Source organism: Brachyhypopomus gauderio, chromosome 7 (genome assembly GCF_052324685.1).
Source record: "Brachyhypopomus gauderio isolate BG-103 chromosome 7, BGAUD_0.2, whole genome shotgun sequence".
NCBI lineage: Eukaryota > Metazoa > Chordata > Actinopteri > Gymnotiformes > Hypopomidae > Brachyhypopomus > Brachyhypopomus gauderio.
The window spans coordinates 19,134,995-19,148,197 of record NC_135217.1 but is presented as its reverse complement, the minus strand read 5'-3'; the positions used below and the strand labels follow the sequence as shown (position 1 = coordinate 19,148,197).

The following is a 13,203-nucleotide window of genomic DNA, read 5'->3' as shown; positions in this document are numbered from 1 at the left end:
CAGGAATAGGGTTAGGGTAACACAAGCAGAATAGGGTTAGGGGTGGGTTAGGGTAACACAATCAGGAATAGGGTTGGGGTGGGTTAGGGTAACACAAGCAGAATAGGGTTAGGGTAACACAACCAGGAATAGGGTTAGGGTAACACAAGCAGAATAAGGTTAGGGTAACACAAGCAGAATAGGGTTAGGGTAACACAACCAGGAATAGGGTTAGGGGTGGGTTAGGGTAACAAGCAGAATAGGGTTAGGGTAACAAATCAGGAATAGGGTTAGGGTAACACAATCAGGAATAGGGTTAGGGTAACACAAGCAGAATAGGGTTAGGGGTGGGTTAGGGTAACAAGCAAAATAGGGTTAGGGTAACAAGCAGAATAGGGTTAGGGGTGGGTTAGGGTAACAATCAGGAATAGGATTAGGGTAACACAATCAGGAATAGGGTTAGGGGTGGGTTAGGGTAACACAATCAGGAATAGGGTTGGGGTGGGTTAGGGTAACAAGCAGAATAGGGTTAGGGTAACTCAAGCAGGAATAGGGCGAAGGTAATGCATGCAGATCTATGGAATATTTTATAATGAATATCTGTGTTCACTGAAGTAGAAAAATGTACTATAGCTACATGGCAGGAGAGAAGAGGATCAGATGTGATTTTCTGCAGCTGTTCATGAGTGGTACTTCCTGTTGGTGTTTGCTGCAGAAAGCAAATTTTGGACAACATCCGAGAGACTACTGGGACATAACGCAACTCAACACATCACAGCTCAACACACCAACACATCACAGCTCAACACACCACAGCTGATGACGTTCTTCCTCTGTAAAGCCTGAGCATATTGGCCCAGGAAAAGGGCACATAGTCAAAGTGGCTGTGGACACTGGGGACACTGTGCCATGTCTAAATTCTGCAGTCTGCCTGTGCTGCAGTTCTTGCACCGAAGATGACGAACAAAAACAGACGTCTGGAATCTCCAGAGGACGTTTCAGTGAGAAAGACGAAACGTTTCAGTGAGGAATGAGGCACATGAGCGCCGTGCAGACATGTGTGGGTGTGGCAGAAATGTTGTTTACTATATTCATGACTCAGGGCAGAGGCAATGATCTCGATCACAGCAGATCAATCACTAAAAGAGGTGAAGACTGACTACATGAGCAAAAGGTGAGATAGACTGAATACGTGATCAGTGGGTGTGTTTACACTGAATATGTGATCAGCGGGTGTGGATAGGCTGAATACGTGATCAGCGGGTGTGGATAGACTCAATACGTGATCAGCGTGTGTAGATAGACTCAATACGTGATCAGCGTGTGTGTTAGCGTGAATACGTGATCAGCGGGTGTGGTTAGACTGAATACGTGAGCAGCAGGTCAGGTTAGACTGAATACGTGATAAACGGGTGTGTTAGCCTGAATACGTGATCAGCGGGTGAGTTAGACTGAATACGTGATCAGCGGGTGAGTTAGACTGAATACGTGATCAGCGGGTGAGTTAGACTGAATACGTGATCAGGGGGTGAGTTAGACTGAATACATGATCAGCGGGTAAGTTAGACTGAATACGTGATCAGCGGGTGTGGTTAGTCTGTATACATGAGCAGCAGGTCAGGTTAGACTGAATACGTGATCAGCGGGTGAGTTAGACTGAATAAGTGAGCAGCGGGTGAGAAATACTGAATATGTGAGCAGGGGAGTTAGAATGAACACTCATCAGCAGGTGTTATTAAGTGTGTCACTGCAATATCCAATCAAATGAGCTCCTCCCGTAAAAAAGCTGAGCGCAAGCAGGTGACGTGACAATGTCATCATGCCAACGAGCATGCAGACATACTCGTCTGGGAAGTAAAGTCGCTGCCCAAACGCAAGTCATTATGAATCAGCAATGACAACAATAATAATAATTAATAGTAATGTTTTTATAATTACTATTTGAATAAAATATTTACATAGTTGTCATTATAACATAAATGTCTGCACTCAGTGACACATAACCTGTCTCACACACACACTAGAATTGTTTTCCTCAAAAAAAAATTAAATATTTTTTTTAATTACATGTTTAAAAATGAACTAAATAATTAATATCAAATATTAATATATTAAATATCAAAATCGTGCTATGATTATTTGGACATGTGTGCATGTGTGAGGATGCGTGAGGAGGCATGAGGAGGTTTGAGGATGCATGAGAGGGCATGAAGAGGTTTGAGGATGCATGAGGAGGCTTGAGGATGCGTGAGGAGGCAAGAAAAGGTTTGAGGATGCATGAGGGGGCATGAGGAGGTTTGAGGATACATGAGGTTTGAGAATGCTTGAGGAGGTGTGAGGAGGTGTGAGGAGGTTTGAGGATGCGTGAGGAAATTTGAGGATGTGTGAGGAGGTTTGAGGATGCGTGAGGAGGCAAGAAAAGGTTTGAGGATGCATGAGGGGGCATGAGGTTTGAGGATACATGAGGTTTGAGAATGCTTGAGGAGGTGTGAGGAGGTTTGAGGATGCGTGAGGAGATTTGAGGATGTGTGAGGAGGTTTGAGGATGCGTGAGGAGGCATGAGGAGGTTTGAGAATGCTTGAGGAGGCATGAGGATGCTTGGAGGCATGAGGAGGTTTGAGGATGCGTGAGGAGATTTGAGGATGCGTGAGGAGATTTGAGGATGTGTGAGGAGACGTTAATGCAGTTTTAACGCATTTAAGTGGATTCAACAATCGTTAAATCATCGGAATTTAAATTTCCATTGTATCCATTCTAGTGACGTATACATCCGTCCACCAAATGAACAAACAACGATACATGTGTGTGCGCCCTACAGCACTATCAAAACACAGTGAGGGGAAGCTTTAACACCCCAGCACAACTTCCAAATTTGAGTTCTAACTGTTTGGTGACAAGATTTTAGTGACCAGAAACATTGAAGCAATGAAACCATAATGCACCACGTCATGCAATCCCTCCATAACAAAACACACAATAAATACATGAAAATAAAACAGTGGTGTCAGCCAGCATTACGTCAGTGAAAAAACAAGAAAAAAAAACATAAAATGTTCAATACAAAAGCATCTGCCCAGTGTAATGGGGTGTTTGAGAATGGCATAGTAGAGCACAACCAGCATTCAGCCAAGACTCTGATTTAAACCAGATAAGACACCCCACATCTCGCAACTGTAAATCAGTGTGATGAAGGACTGCATGTGATTCCCAAACATAAACATACTGACACATTCACAGACACACAATATATCCGAGTGATCCCCCGAGGACCGGAGAGGTGAGATGTTGAGATGTTGCCCTGACAGACAGCCACTCTGATGCCTTGAGCCTACGTCATGGTTCCTGTGTGCTGAGAACACATGGTGGGTTCTGGGAGGAGCTCTGAACCTCAAAGGTGGAGAAGGAACACAGAACTTCAGGCCACTGACATGGATCTGCTCTGGATCGTGTCAGCACCCTCCAGAGATGCTGCAATGCTCAGAGCCTGTAAATTTGTGGGCATTATTCTGACATTAAAAGCTCTCTGGTGGGGAAAGTTTATAGAGAGGGTCTGGAGACAGATAGTGTCTAACAACAGCCCAGAGATAGTCTGGAGCAGGAACATGGCTTTTCTCCAGAATGTAACCACAGCCAAAAGTGTTTCCCCAACGCAGGCCCAATCAGAGCGGCGCAAAGCACAGGAAGAGGAGAGGAGAGAAGAAACTAGAAAGAAGAAAAGAATGAGGAGACGAGAGGAGATGAATAAAGGAAAGAGGAGAGAAGAAAGAGGGACAGGAGACTCGTTCAATCCACTCCAAAGTACCAAACTACAAACTACACAGGCTCACGTTTGTTTGGTGCGTGTCTGTATACATGTGCATGTGCACGTGTGTGTAACAGGGTCGACTCAATGTTTCCATTTGTGCCATGCAAAGTAAACAAGCAAGTTTTACCAGCCCTCAGCATTGTTTTTTTTTCTGAGCACGTGCAGTTTGTCCCCGAGAGATACTGGAAAACATATGATGCGGCAATAGAGAAGCATCCAAAAGCGATTTGCGTGAGAAGGCAGAGCAGCCTGATCTGGGGAAGCGTGCGGGTGGCCTAATGAAGTCATTCCTAAGAGATGATTAGATTGGTCATCTGTCACACACATCTGTCTAAGATGGTGGGTTGGAAGCTCCCACGGTGCACACCAGCGTTCCACCAGCGTTCCACCCCACCTGGACTTCTCCAAAGGTACACGTGCATACAGTTAAAGACGCTGGTTTTCTACAATTTATTAGTAGGCTACATCTTTTCATGGCTGCAAATGCCACCACACAAAGTAAATAAAGCCAAAAAATAAAATAAAAAACCTATTACCGGTATTATTATTATTATTAAAATACTATATTAAAATACTATAATTCTAAAATACTATAATTTGGGACTGATTGTAGATGGTAGCCCCCATCTGGGTTTGTGTGATTAGACCTGTTCTATTGATTAAATGTTTTCCCCAATATACAATTGCTGCTATTTGCATATACGGGTAAACAAAAGCCTAGACACAAACATTATGGTTACAACACTGACTCATTTACATGTTTGTAATTGAGATCACGTTTATCAGACCTTAAACCCATTTATGTTCATTATGATGCACTTATGTTAATTTTTTTTTAGAACAAAATCAAAAAACATTTTTTTAACATTCGGGATGTCCGTTTAATAATAATGTTTCATTATAATATACAATAGGCAAAATATACAATATATAAAATATATATTTTTTCATTATAGAAACTTTAGTGCTGAAAACATGTTCAAAAGTTTGTATAAACAGCTGTAAACTAAACAGAATGTGTCCTATAAGCTTGTGTGGACCAATCTGCAGGATCCACAACAGTCATGTGACTGACCAGAGATTAACACAGATTAACCAGCAGTGTCACCTGCCGTGACAGGGGGAAAAAAACTTACTGTTACTAGGGGCTTCGGGAAAAGCAGCTCTTTGTCCATTCCAACCTTTGTTATCCATCTGTGGCTAATGAAGGAAGACATGGAGGAGCAGAGAGAGAGAGAGAGAGAGAGAGAGAGAGAGAGAGAGAGAGAGAGAGAGAGAGAGAGAGAGAGAGAGAGAGAGAGAGAGAGAGAGAGAGAGAGAGAGAGAGAGAGAGAGAGAGAAATGAGAGTCAGTAAAGAGTGAGATAGAGAAAAAATTGAGAGAGAAAATGGAAGAGTCAAGTTAACGACTTTGATGCACACACACCACACACACACACACACACACACACACACACACACACACACACACACACACACACACACACACACACACACACACACACACACACACACACACACACACACACACACACACACACACACACACACACACACACACTCCTTTATAAACTTAATCTTATGGGAATTTTAACAGGATGTTCTAAGCTAAATATCCGTTGTATGTGAAATCAACAAAACATGGACAGATACGTACATATATACATACATTATACACACACATGATATGTGGACAGAAAGTGTTTTTGAGAGGAGACTACAAGGGTCCGAGATATGTGAGAGAGGGAGAGGGAGAGAGAGATAGACAGAGAGTGTGTGTGTGTATGAGTGTAGAGAGTGTGATGGTGTGTGTTTGTGTATATGTGCATGTGTATGTATGCGAGTGTGTGTGAGGAGACTACAGTACAGTGAAACTACGTGGAGAGCGTGTGTGTGTGTTTCTGAGTGAGTGAGTGAGTGAGCGTGTGAATGAGTGCGTTGGTGTGACTACAATGGTCCTAGCAAGTGTATGTGTGAGTTTGTGTATGTGTTCATGCATGTCCTTGTTTGAGGAGAAGTCTATGTGGTGTGTGTGTAGACTACAGTGGTCCTAGCTATGTGTGTCTCTGTGTGTCTGTATAAAATATACTATATAGCCAAAAGTATTCACCTTCCTTGACTCACATATAAGCTTAAGTGACATCCCATTGCTAATCCATAGGGATCATTATGATATTGGTCCACCCTCTGCAGCTAGAACAGCTTCAACTCTACTGGGAAGGCTGTCCGCAAGGTTTAGGAGTGTGTTTATGGGGATTTTTGACCATTCTTCCAGAAGCACATTTGTGAGGTTATACTGATGTTGGATGAGAAGGTCTGGCTCTCAGTCTCTGCTCTAATTCATCCTAAAGGTGTTCTGTCGGGTTGAGGTCAGGACTCTGTGCAGGCCAGTCAAGTTCATCCACACCAGACTCCTTGTGGTCCTTGCTTTATGCACTGGTGCACAGTCATGGAATTGTCAAAAATGTCTTGGTATGCTGAAGCATTCGGAGTTCCTTTCACTGAAACTGGGCCAAGCCCAGCTTCTGAAAAACAACCACACACCATTACCCCCCCTCCACCAAACATTACACTTGGCACAATGCAGTCAGACAAGTACTGTTCTCCTGGCAACCGCCAAACCCAGACTCTAGAGTCCAGTGGCGGTGTGCTTTACACCACTGCATCCGACGCTTTGCATTGCACTTGGTGATGTATGGTTTGGATGCAGCTGCACGACCATGGAAACCCATTACATGAAGCTCTCTGCACACTGTCCTTGAGCTAATCTGAAGGCCACATGAAGTTTGGATGTCTGTAGTGATTAACCCTGAAGAAAGTTGGCGACCTCTTCACACTATGCGCTTCAGCATCCACTGACCCCACTCCGTCAGTTTACGTGTCCTACCACTTCGTGGCTGAGTTGCTGTCATTCCCAAACACTTCCAATTTCTTATAATACAGCTGACTGTTGACTGTGGAATATTGAGAAGTGAGGACATTTCATGACTGGATTTGTTGCACAGGTGGCATCCTATCACAGTTCCTCGCTGGAATTCACTGAGCTCCTGAGAGCGACCCATTCTCTCACAAATGTTTATAAAAACACTCTGCATGCCTAGTTCCTTAATTTTATACACCTGTGGCCATGGAAGTGATTGGAACACCTGATTCCAATAATTTGGATGGGTGAGCGAATACTTTTGGCAATACAGTGTGTGTGTGTGTGTGTCTGTGTAGAATGCAGTGGCCCTAGCAATTTGGAGTATGTGTGTAGATTGCAGTGGTCCTAGCTATGTGCGTGTGTGTGTGTGTGTGTAGAACACAGTGGTACTAGCTACATGGCGAGTGTGTGGGCTGTAGTTCCAGACCTTATCTGCTGGGCTCTGCAGGGGTGTGGAGGCCTTGTAGCCCAGCTGCAGTAGCATGGCCTCCGCAGCTGCACGCTTGGCTACTTTCTTATTGGCTCCAGTGCCTGTGGTGACCTCGCTACCCACCTTCACCTGCTCTCACACACACACACACACACACACACACACACACACACACACACACACACACACACACACACACACACACACACACACACACACACAGCAGGCTGAGAGAGGAGTCGGAGGAAGGAAGTAATGCCATCAACCCAGACCCAGTCCACTATGACATAAGCACTTAATGTCTGGAGCTAAAATGCCAGCTATGTGGATTCTATTTATTTTATACCATTATATATTTCTTTAAAATATTTGGATTTAATACATGTAATTTTAGTTCAGAAACAAAGAAAATTTGTTTAGTGAAAAAATCAGAAATAAATAAACCAAAATCGGTACTAAAAAAATGATAATAATAATAAATCGAAAAGCAAACAGAGCGATCGGTACCATAAATTCATTGTTCTCAAGAATCGGTGTTAAGAATCACAGTCAGTTCTTCATAAATTAAGAAGGAAGGTCACTTAAGAAGGTCACTTAAGTTGTCACTGAAAAATCTCATCAGCAAATGGTACATTTAGCGGAGGTCCTTAAGCAAACAAAGGCCTGGAACGTCTGTCTAATCCTGCCAATCCGACGGACAGCAGCGTGAACCTGGAACCCGGAAACAGAGAGCGCTTAACGCCGACAGCCTGGGAGGGAACGGTTTTGAAACTTTAGAAGGAACTGGGCACCACAAAAGAAGCAGACAGAATTGGTGCTGAGAGGACGAGGCACTGGTGAGAGGCTGAATTACTCTCGCCCACAAACGCACCGTTCACATAAAAGACGGGATTAACAGCCCACAGAGAGGGAGACTGCATTCCTCCAATCAGGATGGGACGCCTAACACAAAGCAAACTGCAGAGCATGCGCTTGCTTGCGTGCACACGCGTGCGTGCGTGGGATCCATCGCTGGCCCGTTTCTTCTTAGGGTCTGATTGAATTATTCCACTCATTCGAATGTTCCAGTCAGTGCTGAAGCTGTTTGGTTTGAACAGGGTAACTCTTTGGACATGCCCATTAAAGCCTGGCCTGGCTTTCACTGCTCTGCCCTGCCATATCATATTTATTCACCGTGTAACATATTTTTATGTAAGCAGTAATTTCTGTTTTCTGATAGCCATGTGCTTTGGGATCTGGTACATTTTTATATTTATATTTGTTCATTAAAGTAAGTTCTGTACCGATGAAGTCATATTCCGACATCTTAGCCATCAAATAAATTTGGACCCATTAATTATTTTAACAGTATTTTAACAAAATGTATTATTTTTTGTATGGTGTACCAAATGGCATTCTTGTTTTACACAAAAAGTGATTTAACTAAAACATATAAGTATACCATAAAGTCCACTACAGAAAACTCTTAATATTTAGACAAACTATTTCAAGATGGATAAAACCTGAGTTTCAAGCTCCGGTTTTAATGCAAGCTAAAAAGCATTACAGACCAAACAGAAGTACAGACTGCAAGACAGTCTATAGTCAAAGGGTCGGCTTAAAAAGCAATGCAGACAAAAAGCAGGATGGTGTAAAAAGGAATTACAGCCTGAAAGGAATTAAATGCTTAAAACGCAGTAAAAGAGCAAAAAGGCAGCACAGCCTGAAAGGCAGCCCCGTCTAAGGGTCAGCACATCCTGAAAGGCAGCCCCGTCTAAGGGTCAGCACAGCCTGAAAGGCAGCCCCGTCTAAGGGTCAGCACATCCTGAAAGGCAGCCCCGTCTAAGGGTCAGCACAGCCTGAAAGGCAGCCCCGTCTAAGGTTCAGCACAGCCTGAAAGGCAGCCCCGTCTAAGGGTCAGCACAGCCTGAAAGGCAGCCCCGTCTAAGGGTCAGCACATCCTGAAAGGCAGCCCCGTCTAAGGGTCAGCACATCCTGAAAGGCAGCCCCGTCTAAGGGTCAGCACATCCTGAAAGGCAGCCCCGTCTAAGGGTCAGCACATCCTGAAAGGCAGCCCCGTCTAAGGGTCAGCACATCCTGAAAGGCCGCCCCGTCTAAGGGTCAGCACATCCTGAAAGGCAGCCCCGTCTAAGGGTCAGCACATCCTGAAAGGCAGCCCCGTCTAAGGGTCAGCACAGCCTGAAAGGCAGCCCCGTCTAAGGGTCAGCACATCCGGAGTCAGATGCTGAGCCTAAATGATGGTTGGGCAAAGAGTTTTCAGAACTTCCTACATGCGTGCGTGCAAGGGCCAAAGCCGTGGTGCAGAGGAGCAGCTCTGGTGCGGGAGGCCTCCTGGCTAGAGGTGAAGTCCGAATGACTCCAGTGGAGAGGAGACTACGGGCTGCTGGTACTTCAGTGTAAATGACCCACGTTACGTCCATGGGCATGAGCCCAGGCTAGACTCATAAAGGAGCAGGCTGACGCCCCAGAATGCTCGGCTGCCAAGAGATCTGTTTCACTGGGACAACTCACACACTTTAACAATAAACTTATGGTTTAGGACAAACCAAAAATCAGCTGGTGTTGGCCAGATGTGCAGGTGCTGCAGTGGTCCACACACACACACACACACACACACACACACACACACACACACACACACACACACACACACACACACACAGTATATACACAAACACACCCAGCACAGTACACAAACAAACAGTTTGCAGTACACACACAGACACACACACACACTTACACAGAACTGTAGAGCATAGCAATTATTCTTGATTTTTCCCTTAGGGATGTCATTCTGAAAATGAGCTTAATTAAGAGTTATCATCTCCTAATAGCGAAGGCTAGACAAAGATCCGGTGAGTGAGTGAGTGTGTGTGTGTGTGTGTGTGTGACTTTGACGGAGATGAAGGTCAGCAGTAATCAGAGCCTGTGGAGGCGACAGACACACTGATTAAGACAGATGACCCAGTGGGAGGTTATCACTACATGTTCAGGAGTCTCCTTCTCTCCCCCCCCTCTGTCATACCTGCATTATGAACTCTCGACGGCGAGGCATCCCTCTCTCCGACAACAGGACGTACTCTGGTTCCCTCTCCTTCTTGGCCTGCTGGATCTGAGCCAGTCTGCTGATGGGATTCATTCCCTGTCCATACTCAGGCCCTGTCTGACACCGAGGGCACAGCATGAGTATGTGCATCAAACCACAGTGTCACATCTGCAACCACTGAAATCACATTACCCACTTCACAGGCGGCAAACCTTTAATATGGACTTGGGGCGTTTCTTGTAATGCATTTTGGGCTTTTCCACCACTGGAAGGAATGGCAGTTTCTTTAGTTCCTGTAGGATGGAGAAGGCGGCTCTCTTCTTGGATAGCTTCTTACTGTTGCCCTCGCCCTCGGCGGAGAACTCCCCCACGGTCACGCGTGTCAGGAAGCTCTTCATGTGGGGAGGACCACTCTCTTTAAGCACCTGCAAACACACGCTGTAGACGTGAGCATGCACGACAGCACACACGCTACGACACAGCGAGAAATTAAAGAGCCAATCAGGTGTGAAACCCTAACTGTCATATTCCGACACATCCCTCATATTACACTCACTTCCTGTACATTCATATTCACGTCCTGTGTCCCTATTGGGATGGGCAGTAGAGCAGGTGAACTCTAACACTGGAAGTCTAGGCTTACAGACACACACACACACACACACACACATGCACATACATGTACACACATGCACTCTCCCTCACCCATAAACACACACACACACACACACACACAGACACACACACACACACACCACAAACACATGCTCTTGCACGCACACACAGACACACACACAGACACACACCCTGAAAACCTCACTGTGCAAGGTCTGCAGTGAATGCTATCCCTCTCCTGAGACTACCCACATTCTCTCCCTACATACATGCTGAGAGCGGAGGTGGGAGGCACTGTGTGTGAATGAAACTTGAAGGTTCATAACCAGTTCCTCCGCCAGTAAAACCCACAAACTACAGAGTACGGAATCCAGACTACAGAGTATGAAAGAGTGTGAAACCTACAGACTACAAAGTATTGAATCTACAGACTAGAGCATGAAATCTACATACTGTGCAAACACCACACAATGTTCTACTTAACTTAGCAAAGTAAAGTGACTGTAAATATGTAACCTTCATCTCTGAGTCATCTTCAACTGAGAAGACGATCTACTTAGACGCTTTAATATGGCAGATTGAAGCAAGACCCCGGGCACTCTGCATTCCGCACACATCTGTTGGAATGCCACGACCCAATATTTACAAGGCCCTGATGTGGAGCAGATTTGATCATCGCACTCCACTGTTACATAAGAGCGCAGAGTTTCTCTCTGTAATCACTCAGCTTTGCTCACGGTTGAAAAATTGAACACTGAAAAACAAAAACGCTGAATCGATCTTTGTGCTCAGATATGCTGGATTCGTTCCATCCCTCGCTGTAGAAGGGATGGGTTGAAAAGGAGCTATTATAATGCCTTAATTCATAAAAATCCAGTGCAAGGTCTGTCACGCCAGAGAGAGCAGCACATTCATCTCCTCAAACATAATACGTCAGGACAAGGAGCAGGATGTTTTACATTATGCAACGACAACAAGCAAGATGTTTTAAGCGTACGTTTTGGTATGTTTATGCTGCAGGGCCTCACAGCAGACAGCCTTTGGATTTGCTCTTTGGATTTAAGCAAAGAAGTATTTCAGCAGCTGTGGAATTTACTCAGCAGTTAAAATCATGACCTCACATTCAAATTGGGTCTACCGACACTCAAATTAGGAACAACACTGACAGAGCAGGTGAATATCTACTCATTTCTACACGGTCGAACTCCAATTTTTACTTGGCTTTAAGGCCGTGCAAGACTCCATTTCGTGATGTTATGCGATAAGACCAGACAGATCACTGCTGTTCATCATTATCGCCCTTGTCGGTAGCATCTCCCCGGAGCCAAACTCCAATGGAAAGACGCAACGTAGGCTATTTAGATTTTGTTGGAGGGTATGTTTTTTTTGTTTTTTTTTTTTCCTTCCAGGATCTTGAGCAATAACAAATCATCACCCGATCTTAGATATCTGCATTCATGAGTTCCAGACTCTTCCCTCCAACCTACCTTCTCCCTTAGATCCTCTAGACTTGATTAAATATGTTAAGAATAGACTAAGGTAACTTTACCAACCCTGTTAACAATAGGCCTAGACAGGTCTGGTGCCACTGGAGTTAGCTAACCTTCTGACACAGTTCTCATAGTTGCTGTTGCTAGTGGAAACAGTGTGGTAGTAAGATTAGGTAGGTCTCCGTGAGTGAACGCCCCTTCAGCAAAGCCACTGGCACTACTAGCCCAAGGCGGCAGACAAGCCATCGCCAACCGACAACAGACGACATGGAATCTTCAGCGTGGTGATGAAGTTTCATTGAGGACTTTGATGCCTGCGTCTGATGGTGGCCAGTTTGACTGTCTGCACTCTTGTCTGGTGCGTCTGACGACACGGATCATATTCGCTGGGAGGAAACGCTGTAACTTGAGGTTGGGATCTCCATCCCTCCCGAGCTTGTGAGGGGGACTGGGTATTAGTGGGAGGATCTGGGACTAAGAAAGTCTGGCATCTTCATCTTAGTGAAAAGGCAGGATATCAGTCCAGGGCGGGACAATGTCAGACTGACAGCCTGAAGAATGGCTCTTTTGTATGGCTTGTTGATGAGTGTGCCCTGGAGAAAACTACTTATGTACATGGTGGGTGGTTCTTAGTGCAGGTCTTCCCTTCTGCAATGTGTCATCCATACAAAAGCTCATAGCTATACATTGATATCTCTCAACACATCTGTTCGATATGCCGTGAGAAGTGACAAAAGTTCTGGTGTGTAGTTCTAGATGCTCTATTACTTCACATGAAGACAAATAAGGAGACTTCATTGTGCTGTGGGAAATAGTGTAATATTCAAATGGTTTCCTATTGCTATGAAGTAAGGCCGATACGTTTTTCCACTTACCGCATCCTGTTCATATTGTAACACTTAACCTCGGTCTGAAT

The 13,203-nt window shown here is 44.8% G+C and overlaps 1 protein-coding gene across 9 annotated transcripts in view; it reads right to left on the bottom strand.

Annotated features, from left to right (window-relative positions):
• The window catches only part of stau2 (staufen double-stranded RNA binding protein 2), a 69,719-nt gene that overhangs the window by 31,827 nt on the left and 24,689 nt on the right, over nt 1-13,203 (bottom strand). For all 9 annotated transcript variants that reach the window (XM_077012306.1, XM_077012305.1, XM_077012303.1 and 6 more), the window contains exons 8-11: nt 10,395-10,607; nt 10,162-10,299; nt 7,134-7,265; nt 4,921-4,984 (exon numbers count right to left, since the gene is read on the bottom strand). In XM_077012306.1, coding sequence (XP_076868421.1) covers nt 4,921-4,984; nt 7,134-7,265; nt 10,162-10,299; nt 10,395-10,607 — 547 coding nt within the window. The remainder of the gene's footprint in view (nt 1-4,920; nt 4,985-7,133; nt 7,266-10,161; nt 10,300-10,394; nt 10,608-13,203) is intronic.